The sequence below is a fragment of the Chiloscyllium plagiosum genome, unplaced genomic scaffold (genome assembly GCF_037043375.1).
Source record: "Chiloscyllium plagiosum isolate Xiang-an unplaced genomic scaffold, Cpla_swu_hap1 HiC_scaffold_2, whole genome shotgun sequence".
Lineage (NCBI taxonomy): Eukaryota > Metazoa > Chordata > Chondrichthyes > Orectolobiformes > Hemiscylliidae > Chiloscyllium > Chiloscyllium plagiosum.
Window position 1 is genome coordinate 27,825,578 of NW_028270140.1, and position 19,038 is coordinate 27,844,615.

Here is a 19,038-nt window from a genome sequence, read left to right on the forward strand (position 1 = left end):
GAATTTTTGCAGGTTATGGGGTGGGAGGAAGTGTAGTCCAGATAGTTATGGAAGCCCGTGAGTTTGTGGTAAATGTTGCTGGAGAATGAAATAGAGAGATCTTGAAAAGAGAGGGAGCTGTTCGAGATGGACTAAGTGAATTTAAGGGCAGGGTAGAAATTGTGGGCAAAGTTGTTGAGCTGCTCCAGTTCAGCCTTTATGCAAAATGCAGTACAGATGCAGTCATTGATGTAACAGCAGTAGAGTTGGGGAACAGTACCTGTATGTGCTTCTACATCATCCCTCCCACAGCTCAAGACTTCCCTTTCCCAAATGTGTGGAGGACCTCCACTTTTCTATACTCTTCAGCACATAGACAGGCACTGTTCCTCAACTCTTCTGCCATTACATCGATGACCTTATCAGTGCTGCGTCCTGCACCCAGGCTGAACTGGAGCAGTTCATTGACTTTGCTAACAACTTCCACCCCACACTTAAATTCATTTGGTCTATCTTGGACACCTCCCTCCCTTTCTTGACCTTTCTGTTTCCATCGCTGGTGACAGGTTACATACTGATATTTGCTACAAACCCACAAACTCCCATAACTACCTGAACTACATCTTCACCCTCCCCATATCCTGCAAAAACTCCATCCTGTCTTCCCAATTCCTCCGTCTCCATTGCATCTGCTCTGATGAGATGTTCCACTCCCAAGCATCCCAGATGTCCACCTATTGTAAACAATGTGCTTTCCCCTTCTGCCCCCCAACCGAATCCACCGGTACCTTCCCCTGCAACTGGAAAAATGCAAAACCTACCAACACACTATCTCCTGCACCTTCATCCATGGCCCCAACCAATCCTTCCAGGTGAGACTGAGGTTCACCTGCCTCTCCTCCTTACTTTACTGTATCTGGTGCTCCTGATGTGGCCTTCCCTCCATTGGGGAGACCAAGTGTAAGCTTAGGCAACATTTTGCTGAGTATCTCAGCGAAGCCCATAGGGGTCAGCCTGACCTCCCGGTCACTGCCCATTTCAATTCCTCTTCCCATTCCATCTCTGACATGTTCATCCTCGATCTCCTCCAATGCCACAATTAATCAGATTGCAAATTGGAGGAACACCTCATCAGCCTGCAGCCCAGAGGACTCAACATTGAGTTCTCCAATTTCAAAAAAAATCTTCCCAGCCATTCCTTGACTCCTTTTTCAGCCCCACCTCATCCTTTCCATCCCTCCAACCAACCCTACCTTCCAGCAACCAACCAGATTCATTCCTCCATTGACTAACCGTGCCGTACCCCTAACCTGTATTCATCTATCCTTACCTCACCACTCCGCCCCTCTCTCCACCCTAACCTTCCCGCCCCATCACCTTTATCTGCTGTTTCCCCTACCTCCATCTCCAACCCTGAAGAAGGGTTATACCCGAAATGTCAATTTCTCCACCTCCTGATGCTGCCTGGCTTGCTGTGTTCTTTCAGCCTCCTGTTTGTTTTCTTTGGATTCCAGCGTCTGCAGTTTTTTTTGTCTTCCACATGAAATTGGGAATTGCTTCCCAAAGAAAGAAGCAAACGCTTCTCCTTTGAATAGGCTGAGATCTTTTTCACTGGAGCAAAGGAGACTTTGTGGTGACCTTATAGAGACTTGAGGGCTGTAGACATGTTGAATAGCAAGGGTCTTTTCCTTGGAGTAGGCAAGGTCAAAACTGAAAACATATTTTTAAAGTGAGAGGAGAAAGATTTGAAAGGACCGTGAGGGGCAACATTTTCACAAAGAGGGTGTTTCATGTGCAGAATGAATGAACTGCCAGAGGTAGATGAACATTTAAAAGACATTTGGACACATAAATGACTTGGAAGGTTTTTGAGGGATATGGGTCAAACACAGGAAAATGGGATTAGTTTAGTTTGGGAAACCTGATTGGCACGGACAAGTTGGTTCAAAGAGGCTGCTTCCATGTTGTATGACTCTATGACTCTTTCGGTTGCAAGCTGTGAACAAGTGGCAGCTTGAACTCTGCTCGTTTGAAAACGTGCCTGAGCTGGCACCTTCCTACCTGAGGGGAATCAGTAGAGTTTGGGAATGATTATGTCACTGCATTACCTGGTAGATGTGTTACATCATTAATATGCAAACCCACCATTAATGTGCACTTTGTCCTACTTAGCATTGTACGCATGCAATCTTAAAAGATAATCTCATCATCCTTTGCTGACTTGCCCTCTGATTTCAGCATTTTAAAGTGCAGGAACCCAGTTTTACATAGAATCACAAGGAATGCAGACCACAGTAATTGAGCATTTGACCCATGACCGTCCTTATGCTTCACATCAGTCTCTTTCTACCTGTCGTCTTCACCTGTATCAGCATATCCTTTCATTTCCTTCCTCAAAGTGTTTCTGTAATATCCCTAAAATGTTTGTGTCATTCACCCTCACAACTCCTGAGTGACAATTTCCACTTTCTCAGTAAAAGAGTTTCTCCAGAATTTTCTTTGAGATTTATTAGTGATTATCTTTTATTTATTGGTCTCCTGTGCAAATGGAAAAAAATTCTTTATATCTATCAAATATATTTGTAATTGTGAAGGTATCAGTCAGTTCAGTCTACAGTCTTTATTTTTAGCCCAGCCCATGCAATTCTCCATTCCTATTGAATCATGTTTGCATCTTCTCCAGTGCCTTTCTGTCAGATAGAGGCCAGAACAGTGGTCTGGTCAAATCTAATTGCTCTATAGAGCTCCCTGACATTGGGGAAATGGTATTATTGTGTGAAGTTGAAAACTAGGCACTTTCTGTTTCCCATAAAACCTTTCTAGGAAATATAGGATGACCTCTGTCAGTAGATCATCAAGATGAGCTTTACCAAATAAGCTTTGTTTGCCCATTACAATATGACTTGGAAGCTCAGACCTATCCTTCATACTTTGGCACTTTCAGAATGTTTACATTGCTTTATACACAATGCATTCCATTTCTTGCAATGAATGTCCTTGACATATTTCTGGGGAAGCTAGGTAAGAACTTGAAGTTAGTGCAGTTTGATGAAAGGTGACAAGACAAGCATAAATGCTAGCAAAGAATGAATAGACTGAATAGTCTGTCTCTACTCTGTGGACTTGTCATTCTAAATGTGCAATCTTGGAGAGAGCTTTTCCTTAGAGGGTGAGTGGAAGACCACATGCAGATGAACAAGAGCCACACTACGGTGCTTTCTAGAGGCTTATTTAGAAAATAGTTTCGGTCTGGGAGAAAGCTACCCAGTTGTTGCCTCGTAAACAGGAATATTGAATGGTTCTTTGAGAAGGAATTGGTATAACTTGAGTGAGTTCCAATCGAATATTAATTTTATATACATATAATAGTGTTATTCTTTTAGGGCCTTTTTTTAACAAAAATAAAACTCTTTCACAAGTAAGCAAAACCAGTTAAAGTGAAATACTTGGCTCATAGACACTGAGTACAAATAAGGAGTGACTTCCACTAGACCTTGCATATCTTGTATACCTTGCAAGTACACAGAGAGAGACTGAAAGAAAGAGGAAGGAAACTGAGTATCACAGGAGAAACTGGGAGAACAGGGAGAGTACAAGAGAAACTGGAGCACAGAGTGAAAGAAATGGAGTGTACAGGGCAAGAGTGAGAGAAAAACAGGGAATCAAAAGAGAAACCTGGAGTAGAGAGGGGGAGAAACTGGGAGTCCAAGAGAGAAGAAAGCAAGCAAGGAAGAAATTGGGAGTTCAGGGAAAGGGAGAAAGAAAACTTAAAGAGACTGAGGGAGAGATAAAGAATGTAAGTTAGTGGAGGAAGCAGAGAGAGAGATTGGGAAGAGAAAACTAAATTAAGAGAAAGTGAGAGAAACTTTCTTTTTGTTGTGAGGGAGGGAGCATGCACAGACTGCAGAAATATTTTCATATAATTGTCTGGCAACCCCTCTGACAAATACTACTTCATTTTTATTACTCTCACATCTCCGGCAACCCGTCATAGAAAACCTGTCCTCGGGTCAGAGGAGTGAAAAACAGGTGTCATGTCAACAATCAAGACTCTAAAAGATTTCCAAGGGAGATCAGCCAACAATTATACTAATGCTATTGCTTTTATCCAGAGATGTTATTATCTGGAGGTGCTGACTGTTGCATGATTGCCTCAAAGAACGCAAGACAGGACACAGTGGAAATTTGATAGTTATGAAATCAAAAGGACACTATGTGGATCTGGATTTGGTTCAAAGTTTGGAGCAAAATTTGCAATTGGGAGCTTCCAATAGTGTTTGCCTAGAGCTATAAAACCTCTGTTATCTGAAGTCTTGTTGGAATAAGATAATAGGAAATTGCAATAATGGTTTCCTCCTTTTGTGAAATTTTATTCCTTTGCTATACATAGTTAGATGATAAAGAACTTTCATTCTTTATCTCTCCCTCAGTCTCTTTAAGTTTTTTCCATATATGTGATATAATTATTTTATCTACTCATTGACAGTTTGATCAGTTCGAATTGGAGTAGTTTCCTTACTTTTATGATTGTGGTAATTGATTAATGTTCTTTGCAATATTGAAGAGTGTTTAAACCTGGGAGTTATTAGGAACTCATAAAGACAGGACTAATAATAACAGGAGCAGGCCATTGGGCTTGTTCCATCATTCAATATGGTTGATCAGATTTTGGCCTTGGTGTAAATTGAAATCTTCTTTCTTGTACATGAATGGCAACAGGCTTTGTTGAACAAGACTATATCCAGAGGATGGTAGAGGACAAAGCCATACAAACCAAGGCTCGAGCTCCACATTTTCTGACAACAATATGACATATAACACCTTTCACACACTAGCTATCCTTGCTGTCAAGGCATAATTCTCTTTCTTCTATATCATTCCCCCATTTTCCTTTATGGTACCCAATTTAATCATTCTGGTTGAACGTGAAACATTTTACTCTCTGTTTCTGTCTCCTCCCCCTCAAGGTCTTGTTTTAAGATTGGGTGGCACAGATGTACTCAATGTGTTGCTGCTTTTGTGTAATGTGTAAGAACTCTGGCTACCTCTGCACAGGACTTATGGGAATCTTCTATCATGTTTTCTTTTTCGGTGGTGTGTTCCTGTTTTCCTCTTTCCTTATCGATGAAGTGTGGAGCTGGAAAAGCAGAGCAGGTCAGACACCATAGGAGGAGCAGGAAAATCGATGTTTTGGGCCAAAAACCTTTAATCAGAACCTGAAAAGTCGACTTTCCTGCTCCTCTGGTGCTATCTGACCTGCTGTGCCTTTCCAGCTCCACATTTTAACGACTGACTTCCAGCATCTGCAGTCCTTACTGTTTCTCTTTGCTTTGGGCTCTTCGCAACTGATGGTGAGATTTCAAAATCTCTTGTTGCCGCCTCATGTGGTCGCTGCAGCTTTTGATTTCCCTGAGAGATATTTGCATTTCAGTCTGAGGCTCGATAGTGCTTCATAACTGCTATCCGAGTCAGAGACATTAGCTGGGCTGATAGTTTAGCAGTACCTTTATCCAAACAGACTTGTCTAACTCTCTCAACTTTAATATCATCCAGCTCCTTTTGATGTCTCTCTTAAATCTTTTCTGAGATATTCATTAGTTATAAAACCTCGGTTGTTTGGGTTTCTGCTGTTTTACTGAAATAAATCTTGAATTCTACCACGGCTTCTTGATCAGATTCATCAGACTTCAGCAGTAGTAGACTAGTCATCTCCTAATATTCAATATTGGCTTTATCTAATTTGGATTTGAGGATCTTCTTTGCCCTGGATAGTTTTGACTAACTGCTTGCAGTTGTTGAAATAGCTCATGATCGGCTGTTTTTGGGGTTTAACATTTTTTTTCTGACTATATTGAATCACCTGGCTATCTTTTACTTAGTGTTGTAAGTTAGCATCGAAACTTTGATGACTTCATGTTTGATCAAAGATTCGTTTCTACCTCTGTATTCCAGGATCCATCTCATTGAGACCATCTTGCTGCTTTTAGGACATTGCGAATCTTTGCTGGTATTAGTTTGTGGTTGAATTATTATAAGCTCTTCTCAGCTGTCATCTCTTTCAGTAGCATGATGTCTTTGATCACAATATCATCAGTATCTGGGTCCTGAATATCATCTAACAGGGTTGTTATATTCTCTAAAAAGAATTCATCCTCTTGCTATATGTGTTGCCACTGTAATTGTAACATGCTCTTTCTTACTGCAAGGCTCTTTCTAAGACTGGTCAGGCTATGAATGCCTGGCAGTGGAGTACTGCAATGGTGGTGAATGCACTTAGTTACTTTGCAAGTCTTCTGATGGACATTGTGTATCCTGTTATTTCCCACCTCCATGTGTAGTGTATTGCACTATCACTGAGCACATGTTATTCAGCTGGTGACTCTGCAGCTTGCCACATTCCTTGTTGTGGCTTTTATTATTTATTTATTTATTTATTTTTCTTCCTTTCACATCCAAACTGCTCCTGTGGACCATCTCCAAAACTCATTGCAGTGCAGTGGCCTTCTACAAACTTCGCTTAAGTGCCTGACTTTTGCTGTGCTCTGTGGGCTAACTCCACCTCCCAACCTATCTTTCTCCACCACCCTCCTCACCGACTTTGAGTTTAAACTTCTTTGCCTGCTGTGCACTGTTCGCGTGATTTCTTTCCCTGGCTTGGCTGTCTCTGGCCTGACCCTGCTATGGGCTGTCTCTCTTCATGGTCCATAGAATGGGACTCCTTTCTTGACTTCACAAATTCAGACAGCCTGCAGGTTTCACAATTCTTCCAGAACTTGGAAGATTAGTAGGACTTTAGCATGAGGACTGTTGACCTTGACTTTATTCTTGACTCTGTATGGTCTGTACAATCTCTCTACACTCTAAGGCCTTTATATCTCTTGGATATCCTTCATTGATGTTCCTGCTAGATCAGTCAGCCAGTCCGTTACCTTATGTGGAGGACCATTAATTTCCTGACTTTCTTTCACAATGTACTCTTGCCTGCTGATTTCAGGTAGTAGCCTCCAAACATCATTTGGGGCACCTTTAATCTTATGGATGCCCTTTATGGACCATGGCTGTTCTTTTGAAATGGGTATTTTCTCTTTTACAGTATCTTGGCTTTCTGATCCAAATGGTTTCTTCGTCACCATGTCTTGAATCTGTGGACATCGGTCATCCCATCTTCTCTTATGAAAACTATTCCCAAAGACAGATGAACTTACTTTTTGAGATAAGCTGATTTAAACAGGATTTCTTGAATTAACAAAGACTGAATTTATTAATTACTAAATGTGAGAGAGGTTATGAATACAGCACACATACACACAAATTAGAAATGACGTGAGACCAAAAAGATAAAACATTGAAAAACACAGTTTTGCAGATCAGTCTCTGAATTGTTTGTAAAGAGTGGACAGTTAAACATTGCAGCATTTGCAATGAAGGTAATCAGTAACGTTGAGTTCAGAAGTCAATTACCTTTTGAAACTCTCGGTTTTGTAGGCTGATTGAAATTCTATTTTTAATCTGTTTTTCAAAAAAGCTAATTTGCACACACACAATGAAAGCGAGGTTTCTTTATCTGCAGCACAGGGGTATCTAGTGACAGTTTTTCAACTGACACTTTCACAGCACAGTAATACTCCATTCCAGGTTGGTACTCGTGAAAGTGTTCAGTCCCATGACTGTACTCCAGTAGAGTTGAAACTGGCTTTATAGCCCCTGTCCTCTTCTGTCTTCCTGGAGGGTAAAACAGACTGCATCAGGTGGCTTTTTGTTTAGAGGGAAGAGATATTCAATCCCTCATTATCTCCTCTTGTTAAGTCTTGCCTGTCTGAAGTTTCCTGGTTAACTTATATGTCTGAAATTCATTGGTTGCACATAGGACTTTTCCAGTTACTGAATTTAAATCTAATTTTTTTTTCTGTAGCTATCCTCTTTTAAAACCAGCATGCTATTGATTTTAAAAGTAAAATAAAAATGACTAAAAATACATTGGGACTGTGATCTGTTGTCAGAACAATGTTTGTGGCCCTTCATTTTGGTCCCTCTGTACAAGCATGCCCTATCAAACAAGAAAAGGAAGAGGAAAGAGCAAGACTAGAGCTGTGAAGTGAAGCAGAGGAGGAAATAACTGGAGGGTTAGCTGGAGGTATTTCAAGGACTGTCCATCCAGCCTGTCCTGAATGGATAGGTGGCTGTAAAGCCATTTGTAGTTGGGAGACAGCAAGCTAGGAGCTGGGTTGGGGTTTGATAACAATAAAGCAAAAATAGGGAGGGCTGGTTGTATTTTTGTAAATGTATAACAAGATTGATTCGTTCAAGATTGGCTTTTATCATTGGTTATGCTCAAAATCATGATAAAAGGGTGGTGTGAAGTAATTGACTCAATGTGACAGAAACAAATTTATTGTTAATTTATTTATTAAGCAGAGAATCATAAGAGCAGAAAGAAGCCGTTCTTCGCCCTAGACCTACTCCACCATTCACTTAGGGAGAGTTAAAGTCATAAATCAGACATAATCTATGTGCCTTGGTTTTGTAATCTGTGATTATTTAGTTAATTCTGCAATTCCCTTGCAAAACGAAAATCTATCAGACATTCATTTAATGTTTTCATTTTAGCTCCAGCCCCAACAGCTGTTTGGGGGTACAGTTCTTGATTTTTCACTCTCCTTTTGTGCAACCAAGTGCTTCCTGGCTGTTCCACTGCTGTATCATCTATGTAAATCTACTTGGTTGTATTTCAGAAGAAACAGCACAGGCATGAGCTGAATGGTTGTCTTCTGTGCTAAGTAATGACTCTAGTTTAAACTAAATGTAATTTGTTGTTTCTTTTCTCCAGCATTGGACAAGCTCAGCACCCAACACCTCTACCATCCAACTCAGGTGGAGATTGTTCAGTCCAATGTGGTGTTTGACATCAGCAGCCTGATGTTGTATGGAACACAGGCTGTTCCAGTGCGCCTCAAAATTCTTCTTGACCGTCTCTTCAGTGTGTTGAAACAGGAGGAGGTGCTTCAGATCCTTCATGGCCTGGGCTGGACTCTCCGAGACTATGTCCGTGGATACATCCTTCAGGTAGGAACTGGCATAAAGTGTGGAAAAGAGGGTCATTCTGAGAAGCCAGAACACCTGGTGAGGGTGGCCACCTATGTTGCAGTATCTGGTTACCAGCCTCATTTCTGCAGCAGTATTATAGACTCTCAAATGTCCGTTCAACAAGTCTGCATGTTACTGCTCACAGCTCATTGCAACAGCCAATAACTGGGGATAACCACCTTGAAGGTTAAGCCACAGCCTCCATATTTCGTCAAAAGTAAAAAGATTAAAAAGGACATAAAACCAGTTCACCATGTTGATGGTAGTCAATGGCTGATTTCCATGTTCCTTCATATCACTTGGTGTGGTGCCTGGCTGGGCTAGGACACAATTGCCTTACTCACAACCAAGAACAAACTTTGTCAGTCACTTGCAAAAGAATTAATATAATCAGAAAGTGACATCAGGGGAGATTTACCAGGTTGATAGTCCCCATGTTCTTCATCTCTAATGTGATCCATTCTGTGGAGTACCTGTGCATCCTGACCAACTGAGGGGATCATATTGGATCACCTGTGGTCCAAAAAAAAGGATCAAGGTTGAAATTCCAAATGACTTGTTTTTTAATTGAATCTTGTCTCATGCAGTCCCTTCACTGTGGGATGGGGATTGGACGGTGGCATGGGGAGGTTGCTCATGAGGAAAATTAACATTCTCTTTTGAGAAACTTTTGATTTACTCCCCAATTGGACTGTTTTCATTGAACTTTGCAGCTCAAACAATGGTGTGTACTTGAGACCTGCAGCAGTTAGGCACTGCCAAGCTAATGAAAGGACCCAGCAATCTTTTGGTTTGGTACACAACAAAGGGATGGGCAGAGGCATCTCAGTAATTACTTCCAGATCGACTTTAGAGTCCCTAACTGCTAAATTCATGGCAGATTTCTTGGTCTAGAGGCTTATTCACCCATTGTGCTCAAAATCTTGTCTGAAAATTTCAATTTAGTTTGCATACCAACTGATGTCTTTTTGAATATTTTAGGAAAATTAGATATTGATTAACAAATGGTGTTTACTTTTAGCAAGTTCAGTGTAGAGTTACGTTTGGCTCATTTAATGGATTTCTGCTTTGGTTGTGTGCGAATTTCACTGGTAAACAATAAAACTTACCAACATGAATATATTATCTGGAATGGATTAACCTATTAAAAGCAATCTATCCTAAGCAGTTTACAATCCTGTCTGTTTCTGTATTTCTCAATAACCAATCCTCTGCATGAATTATCTTTTTTTCCATCAACATTGTGTTCCTGCTTCTTGTTTTTGTGTTTATTTTGTAGTTGAATTGAGGCAGTATTGCTGAATCACATCACTGAATGGAAATAAGTCCTAATTCAGAGTATGAGTAGACATGTAACTGTGAGGGTGAAGTGAGTTGCTGGACCTCTCTGCAGCATTCCTCAAGTTATCACACTGTTCGGAATTTCATGCTTGCAAGCAAAAATTGCCTGTTTAGAAACACATAGGGCCAATTGGAGTTTCCAAGATGGTGGAACAGATGTGAAATGCTTGGAATCAGAGTATGGTTGTCTGCTTATGCCAGTTATCATTTTCAGAGCATACTTCACATATTTTTCCCTATTTGTGATAGTCATTGTGGTAGATTTACATTTAAACTTACGTCATGAACCATCATGGAAGTATATCAAACTGCATCTCACTTTCTTTCCATTAGGATTACATGATCTTATGAGGCCCATACTACTATGTAATTACATAGTATTTAATTAGGATTTAATTTTACAGTATAACACATTTTGCTTCATATTCTAGGATCATTTGCAGCATAAAAGCTGGTTTGACTTTATATGAGAATAGAGCAGTGGGACATCAGCTCTAAGGTCGTCTCACCTTTTGAGGCAGTTTAGGATTTCCCACCCAAGTTACATTCACTGCTGTATATATGGTTGGCTTCTTGCATCATTGCGAGTAACCATCAGTGGTCTTGTGTTTATATGCTGTGATTTCAGAGATTTGATGAAACAGAAGACTTATATTGTGTTACATAAAGATCAATAATGTTTATGAAGATGTTTAAATTTCTGTTACAATCTTTATACAAAACAATCCATTGTTGCTCACAGTTTTCAATGGGTTCAAAAATCTAACAGGTTTAATTGGAAGCACTAGCTTTTGGAACGCTGCTCCTTCATCAGACCTTCATCAGACTATAATCTGGTGTTGAGTGATTTTTAACTTTGTACGCCCTAGTCCAACACCAACAACTTCTAAAATCCCAACTTTGCTAATTTGTAACCATTTCCCAGAATTCCTGAACTAACAGTAGTAAGGCCCACTCTAGTGATTTCTCTTCCTGGCTTTGCTAGTGCAGATTTCTGAAATCCATATAATGTCACAGGGTATGTGTTGTCAGCCAGAGAACATTCTGCCCAATATCTCATTGAGGACCTATGGCCTTCTATTCACTGCTGACCAGACCAAATGCAGTATGGTGACAAGTGGTCTTGTTCCAAGTCAGTAAATTAAATGGCTTATGGGTTGTGGGGTTTGTTTTTGTAAGTTGGATCAATAGAAGGAGCATGAATGGTGGAGTCAGGCTCCTACAGATTAGGGTTTTTGTTTAGTTTTCAGTATGTGTCGGGGTCTTGAAGCTTCTCTTGATGTGCTTTCCTCCTGGACTGGCAAAATATTACACATGAGACTGTGTATTTTACTGAATTTGCCTTGCCAAGGGTGAGTTGAAGGGATATTACTATGTTGGAATGGTTGCTGTTTAGTACTTAACTAGTCTATTTTTCTTTTAAAGTTAGACAGATTATTTTTTTCTCATTTTGTATTTTAACTATAAAGTAAAAATAAAGTGTGTTTTGCTTATAGCTGAGTGGTATAACTAATTGAATTGCATCTGGAATACAGTACCTTACACATGCCTTTAAATAAGAAAATGTCAGGGTCTGGGCTGTCTCCTTGATATATGTGGAAGGTGCTTGGTCTGGTCCATAACACTGCAGTTCAGTTGTGATCTTGGACATGGATATCTGGTTATTTAAGTCAATGGAAGATTTTGTTGCTGTAACCTTTTGAAGGAAAAGCATTATGTGCTTCAAGGGGAAGATAATATGTTTTCTTCTCTGGAATTAATTAAAACTGTTTGGATAAAAAATATCCATTTATTTTCATTCTTCCAGAACATGGACCTTGTTATCTTCCTGGTGCATTATTGCCATTCTTGATGAATTTCCTACTCAAATAGAATTTACAGCACAGAAATAAACCATTTGGCTGAACACCTATTTGCTTAATCTTCAATTTTCACAGATTTCATTTATAGTTGCACAAAAATGCTCTCCATCCTTTCAATGGCACTTAAAATAATTCAATGTGATTTGTATTTATATTGCATTTATCCATGTTCTCTTTGGATGTACCCATGTCCTCTCATCAACTACTCCCTGCAGCAGCATATTAGCTATTGTCATTCTTCAGATGAAGATACCCTGAATTCCCTTTTGGATTTGTTAGTGACCATCTTATATTTATGGTGCTTAGTTTGGTTCCTCATCCTTTCACCAAGTGGAAACATTTCTTTGCTTTTCCCTACCAAACCGTTTCGTGATTTCAAAGATCTCTACCAAGTCACACCTCAGTCATCTCTTTTCAAAAGAAAATAACCCTCATATGTTTAATCTTCCCTGTTGGATAAAGTCTGTCATCCTTGTGAATCATCTTTTTTGCACCTTCCCATTGTTTTCCAATATGTTTGAGTCATCGGTGACATAAAACAGATTTTCGTCTTATAATTGCAGAAAATTCTCTCCACCTCTCTTCCATAGCACTTAAAATAATTCTGCATAAGTTATATTGGTATACTGTTCGAAAACAGAGAATTCTTCAGGGTAAGCATGGTGCTTATCTATTAACAACATCCTATATTTTGTTAATAGGAACCACTGATCTTTGTTGTCTGCATGCATCTAAAGATCTTTCCATTTCCTCCTTTGCAGAAACATATAAAATAAATGGGTAAAATTATCTGCCTAAATAATGAAAGGACGAATTTCAGATAAGTATATTAAGCATTCTGGTCGTGAAGTGTACAGTGGAATTGCTAAATCCATTTTAGTTAGAATCAAGCTTTGGGAATGATCAACCCTAATGCAAGGACAGCATCCATTTATTATTCACTGGGATAACCTTTGAGTGTTTACTATTCATATTATTGCACTTTCGATGTTTGCTATTTACTCATGCCTTACTCATATTATGACCCATTATTTTCTATCTAACTCACTTCAGCTCGGTGTTAATCATTTTTTTCCGTTACCCTCACTCCAGTTATATCATTCCCTGTAGAATGTGAATAATCTTCGCTACTTTCCTTCAGTGCAGAGACTTGAATCTCAAATCGCTTTCCTAAATCATGCAATTTTGATTCTTGAGTTATTTATCTGTAATTATCGACCCTGCAGTTCCTATGGGTGAAAAAGGAAAGCAAAATTGATACCAGTGTAAGGAACATTAGATTTGTACAGAGAAACATGTTTTTAAAATTAGTGTTATCTGCGGTTCAGTGGCAAGAGAAATCTAATGTTGCAGAATTATCCTATATGAAGGCATAGGAAGGTAAATTTTAATTTCCACTTTTGATCTGGACATTTAATGGCAATGAATAGAGAATGTCATTTTTTAATTCGATTCCATGTGATGAAAGTTTATAATGTATTATTATAGATCAGGAACTTGGATTATAAAGTAGAGGTAAAATGGGTGTAAAATCGTTTCCAATAAGGCATGTGACTTAAGCAAAATTAACAGCAAGCTAATTGGTTTGGTAATTGATGAAGTGTTTACAAAGTTGAACTTTTATGACCTATTGAAAGACAGGCCAAGCACCACAATCAGATTTCAGTTCAGAAGAGCAGTTTTATCTCAGCAGAAGGACAGTTCAGTTTTGACAGTCTTCAGGCCAGCAGAGCTAGAAAGCAAATTTAAGCTGTTTCACTTCCCTTAATTATTTTCTTAATTTCCAGGTAGGAAAGTTGGTGAGTTAATCATTATCTGTATCTTGGGGAGTGATAGTTGTCAAGACAATCAGATCTGGTGTATGTGAAGGAAATCTGAAAGAAAAGTTTTTGGTTTGATTTATTTATTGTCACATATTGATCACAAATACAGTGAAAAGTGTTGGTTAGTGATGCCACTCTATAGCACCATCTTTAAACACAAAAATAAAGCAAAACACAGAATACAGAGCCAGAAAAATAAAACAATCAAGGTTATTTTATAGTCCCATCTGAATAAGATTGGTAGTATTTGGAACAGCTCCCGCTTCTAGCTCAGCCATGGACCTGGATCTGGTCTCCTCCATCCCGATGCCTCATGTCCCTGCTTCTAAACCACTGACATTGCTGTAACTGTGCTTCACCGTGCCACCGCTGCTGGAACTAAGTATCGTTCTTCTCTGGCACCATCTAACCTTGACCAATGCCACCATGAGTTCATGCTCGGATCAGCTCACGAATGGAGTTGCCATCAGTGTTGCAGGATCCTGCACTGGGACTCAATTCTTTGCTGTCTCAGCCAACAGGTCCCTTGGCCTAGCCACCGACTTGGAGCCTTGGCTCAGTTCGTGAGTTTGGACCAGGGGATGTGCACTTCACTCGTTGGGAGACCTCGATCTGGAGTGAAGCAGAGTCCACCTCAGCTAGGCATTGCTATCACTGCTGTGGGACCTCTCCTTCAGCATTTACTAAGCTTCACCGCTCCCAGGCCTGCACCACCATTCCATGCAGAACCCGCTCTCGCTGATGTTTCAATTGAGGCTGCTTTTTTGTCTTCCTCTGTTGGATGCAAATTATATTCAGATCCTAATGTCTCCATTGATCTATCAGAATGTGTATTGAGAGCCCCTTCTGTAAATTCTTCTCAATTCGTATTCGATAAAATAAGTTCACAAAAGAAAAATCAGCTGCCTCGTGTGAATATGTGGAATAATTGTCCAAATTGTAAAAGTAAAACATATGGTTTATCAAGTTAGGTTTCAGTCTGGAATCTGACTTGTTCAGTATTGCCATTAGCTGGGGACCATAATAAATTTAATGAGAAACAAATGACCAGGCATTGTTGTAATGACCTGGATGCTGCAGTAAACTCAAGAACTGAAGACTCAGCAAGTTTAGCTCATACTGAGGGAACTGGAAAAGATGTAAAACCTGCTGGTACACCATTCCCCACACCTCCGTCCAGGGCCCCAAACAGTCCTTTCAGGTGAGACAGAGGTTCACCTGCCTCTCTTGCAACCAAGTTTACTGCATCAGATGCTCCCAATGTAGTCTTCTCAACATTGGAGAGACTGAACGTAAACTTAGGGAACAGTTCACCAGGCATCTAGCCGGGCCCACAGGGACCCACCAGACCTCCCAGTCACCGCCCTCTTCAATTCCCCCAATCACACTTTTTCTGACATGACCATCATTGGCCTTCTGCATTGCTGTCATGAACCAAAATGCATATTGGAGGAGCAACATCTCATGTTCCACCTGGGCAGCCTACAGCCCGCAAGACTCAACATTCAGTTCTCCAATTTCAAATAACCTCCTTCCCAGCCCCTCCCCCTCCCTTCCACTCCTCCCTGTCAACAACCAGAGTCATTCCTCCCATTGACCAACCTGGTCGTACCCTCTACCTGTCTCCACCTATCCCCACTTCATTACCATGCCCCCGCCACCCCCTTTATCTGCAGGTTCCCCTACACCCACCCACAGTCCTGAAGAAGCGACTTCTGCACCTTCTGATGCTGCTTGGCTTGCTGTGTTCTTCCAGCCTCCTGTCTGTCTACTTTGGATTCCAGCATTGGCAGTTTTTTTGTCTTCTATTGAGGGAATAGCATTTGTGTAAGCCAGTGTCATTTTGATTCTGCATCTGCTCCAAAGCACTGTCTTACACTGAAGTGATCTTAACCATGCTAAACTGCTCCTTTCCAGCCATTATAAGATTGTGATGATAATTGTTGTTGGCAGCTCTATGCCAGTGGTCACACACAGTTCATGATAGTCCCATGTATAAACATCATCTTCAATTTCTCGCAGGTTAAGAGATCACTTTTCCATTGTGAAGGTTCCTTTAGTTATCCCAAACTTTCAAAACATTTACACCCCTTTTTAAATTATTATGATCTTTGCCTCAAGAAATCTTTGAAGAATTGCAGATCAATATCGTTCAAAGTTGCCACCCTGGTTGATAGGGTTAAGAAGGCATATGTGTTTTGGCTTTCATTAGCAGGGGGATTGAGCTTAATAGCTGCAAAGTTATGCTGCAGCTCTATAGAGTCCTGGTTAGGCCACACTTGGAATATTGTGTTCAGTTCTGGTCACCTCACTGAGAGGGTGCAAAGAAGTTTCGCCAGGATGCTGCCTGAACTGGAGAGCATGTCTTATGAAGAAAGGTTGAGGAAGCAAGGACTTTTCTCATTGGAGCAAAGAAAGATGAGAGGTGACTTGATAGAGGTGTACAAGATGTTGAGAGGCACAGACAGGGTGGATAACCAGACAGTTTTTTCCCATGTGGAAATGTCAATTGCAAGGGGGCATAATTCTAAGGTGATAGGAAGAAGGTTTAGGGGAGATGTCCGAGGTGGTGGGTGCATGGAATGCACTGCCAGCAGTGGTAGTAGAATTAGATACATTAGGGATGTTTGAGCGACTCTTGAATAAGCACATGGAAGTTAGTACAATGAATGGTACGTAGGTTAGTCTGATCTTAGCGTAGGATAGAAGGCCAGCACAACATTGACGGCTGAAGGGCCTGTACTGTGCCGTACTATTCTATGATAAGCATTATCTGAGGAACAAAATAGAGTACACATTCCACACTTGATAATCCTTGTCAGCATAAAAACTCCAAAACTCTGGTCATGCAGGTTATATTGTGGAATAAACTCTCTTTCCATAGTCTATATAAACCTGCCTTCAAATTGCAATTTTACTTCCCTGTGTTCATCATCGATCTCAGGGTGGACCTTGCCTCTGCTAAATATGAACAAACAAGCATATGGACATTCAGTAAGGTCAAGGCTGATCTAATTGTAACCCCAAATGTACATTCCCGCCTCTCTTGGTAACACAGCAGATTGTCCCAACAACATTTCACAACAAGCGTTCTGTGAATTCCTCATCTAAACTCCTTTGGCCATTTAATTTTACCAGCCCATATAGAACATAAAACATAGAACGGTACAGCACAGGACAGGCCCTTCAGCCTACGATGTTGTGCTGACCATTGATCCTCATGTGAGCTAAACCTAATGAACAAACTCTCAAATTTCTGTGACCATATGCATGTCCAGCAGTCTCTTAAATATCCCCAATGACCTCGCTTCCACAACTGCTGCTGGCAATGCAGTCCATGCTCTCACAACTCTCTGCGTAAAGAACCCGCCTCTGACATCCCCTCTATACTTTCCGCCAAACAGCTTAAAACTATGACCCCTCATGTTAACAATTTCTGCCCTGGGAAAAAGTTTCTGGCTATCAACTCTATCTATGCCTCTCATTATCTTATTCACCTCAATTAAGTCCCCACGCTTCCTTCTTTTATGTTGATTCAAATCTTCTATGATTAATGCTGTGCCTGTCTGACAATCAGTTGTTACTTCTTTATGTTCCACCCTACCATGTAGTTATTGTTGAGAGGCATGGACACCACTCCAACAAGTAATTTCTTGCCATTATCATTTCTATGCCTCCCCAAACCATTTTCATATCCTGGTCTCCTGAACTTAGCCCATCCCTCTCTATTGTGCCAATCTCATCATTGACTAACGCACCCACCCTTTTACCTTTTTGTCACTTCCTATCCTTCCTAAATGCGCTGGACCTTTCAAGATTCTGATCCTAATCCATGTCATCCCTGAGCTATATTTGCATAATGGTTACCAGATCGTACTCATTTATTTGATTTTATCTATCTATTGTCTTTGTAACTTCTAGTTTGTGTTGACTTACTCTCAGCGCTATACTGTCTATTCCTTCCAACCACATTTCAGTATCTTTCTCATTTGCCTATTTTTTACTGTTTGATTTATTGTAATTTCCCAGGTTTGATCCCTTGCCTCCACTTTTTCAGGATAAGATCTTCCACCTTTCTAGGATGGCAGGAAGGTCAGTGTGCGTCTCAGATATCAGTGTTTTTGGGAAAGATGTTTGTCAACATTAGTGTAGATTTCAGTCCATAATTTTTTTTCATAGAAATAATAGCTTAAATAGAGTGGCTTAAGATTGTTCATTTATTCTCGCTGATTTTGGTTTTCTCCCCCTTTTATTTGTGTGTCAGACTCTGTCATCATTTAAGGTGCACACAATGTTATGAACTTTGTTTTGAAAGTTCCTCAAATAGCATTTGCAAACTCATTGACTATCTAGACTATCTCACTATTATGGTGGCACAGTTTGTGCATTTGTGCATAAGTTACCCACATGACTGCACATGTGCCTACTACAATGGATGAGCAATGAAATCTCATATAGACTGGGGAATGAGATGGGTTCTACTTGGTTTGCCCTCAGGTAGTACATGTGCACTGCAATTGATTTCTGTGGCTGCTGGATATGGAATGAATAGCTTCAGTTGATGCCCTGTGTCTGACCAACTCTAATCTGAGCTCTTATTTGATATGCAGCTGAAAAGTGCAAGGTGATGACATGGAGTGAAGAGGTATCTGGGACGGAGTGTGGTAGTCTAGCAGCTTCAGCCCCATAATTGAGTGTTTGCAGTTCAGGCCAACTCCAGGATTGTCATATGTTTGGTTATCGAAGACTGTGGAACTGGAACTCAACATTTACTCCTAAATAAAATGATATGTGCTGACAGAGAGAGAAGTGGCTAGTGTTTATCCTTTGCTCACGAGATTCTCTTGGTTTCTTGTGATCAGTTGTAACTGCTGAAAGTTGATGTGATTCAGTTTGGGTTTTGCTAGTCTTTTAAAAACAATGGCAACTTCCTTTTTCATCCATTCTTG

At 40.3% G+C, this 19,038-nt stretch overlaps 1 protein-coding gene across 9 annotated transcripts in view; it reads left to right on the forward strand.

Moving 5' to 3' along the window:
* The window catches only part of bnc2 (basonuclin zinc finger protein 2), a 568,898-nt gene that overhangs the window by 363,957 nt on the left and 185,903 nt on the right, over positions 1–19,038 (forward strand). For all 9 annotated transcript variants that reach the window (XM_043717596.2, XM_043717632.2, XM_043717585.2 and 6 more), the window contains one exon: positions 8,807–9,042. In XM_043717596.2, coding sequence (XP_043573531.1) covers positions 8,807–9,042 — 236 coding nt within the window. The remainder of the gene's footprint in view (positions 1–8,806; positions 9,043–19,038) is intronic.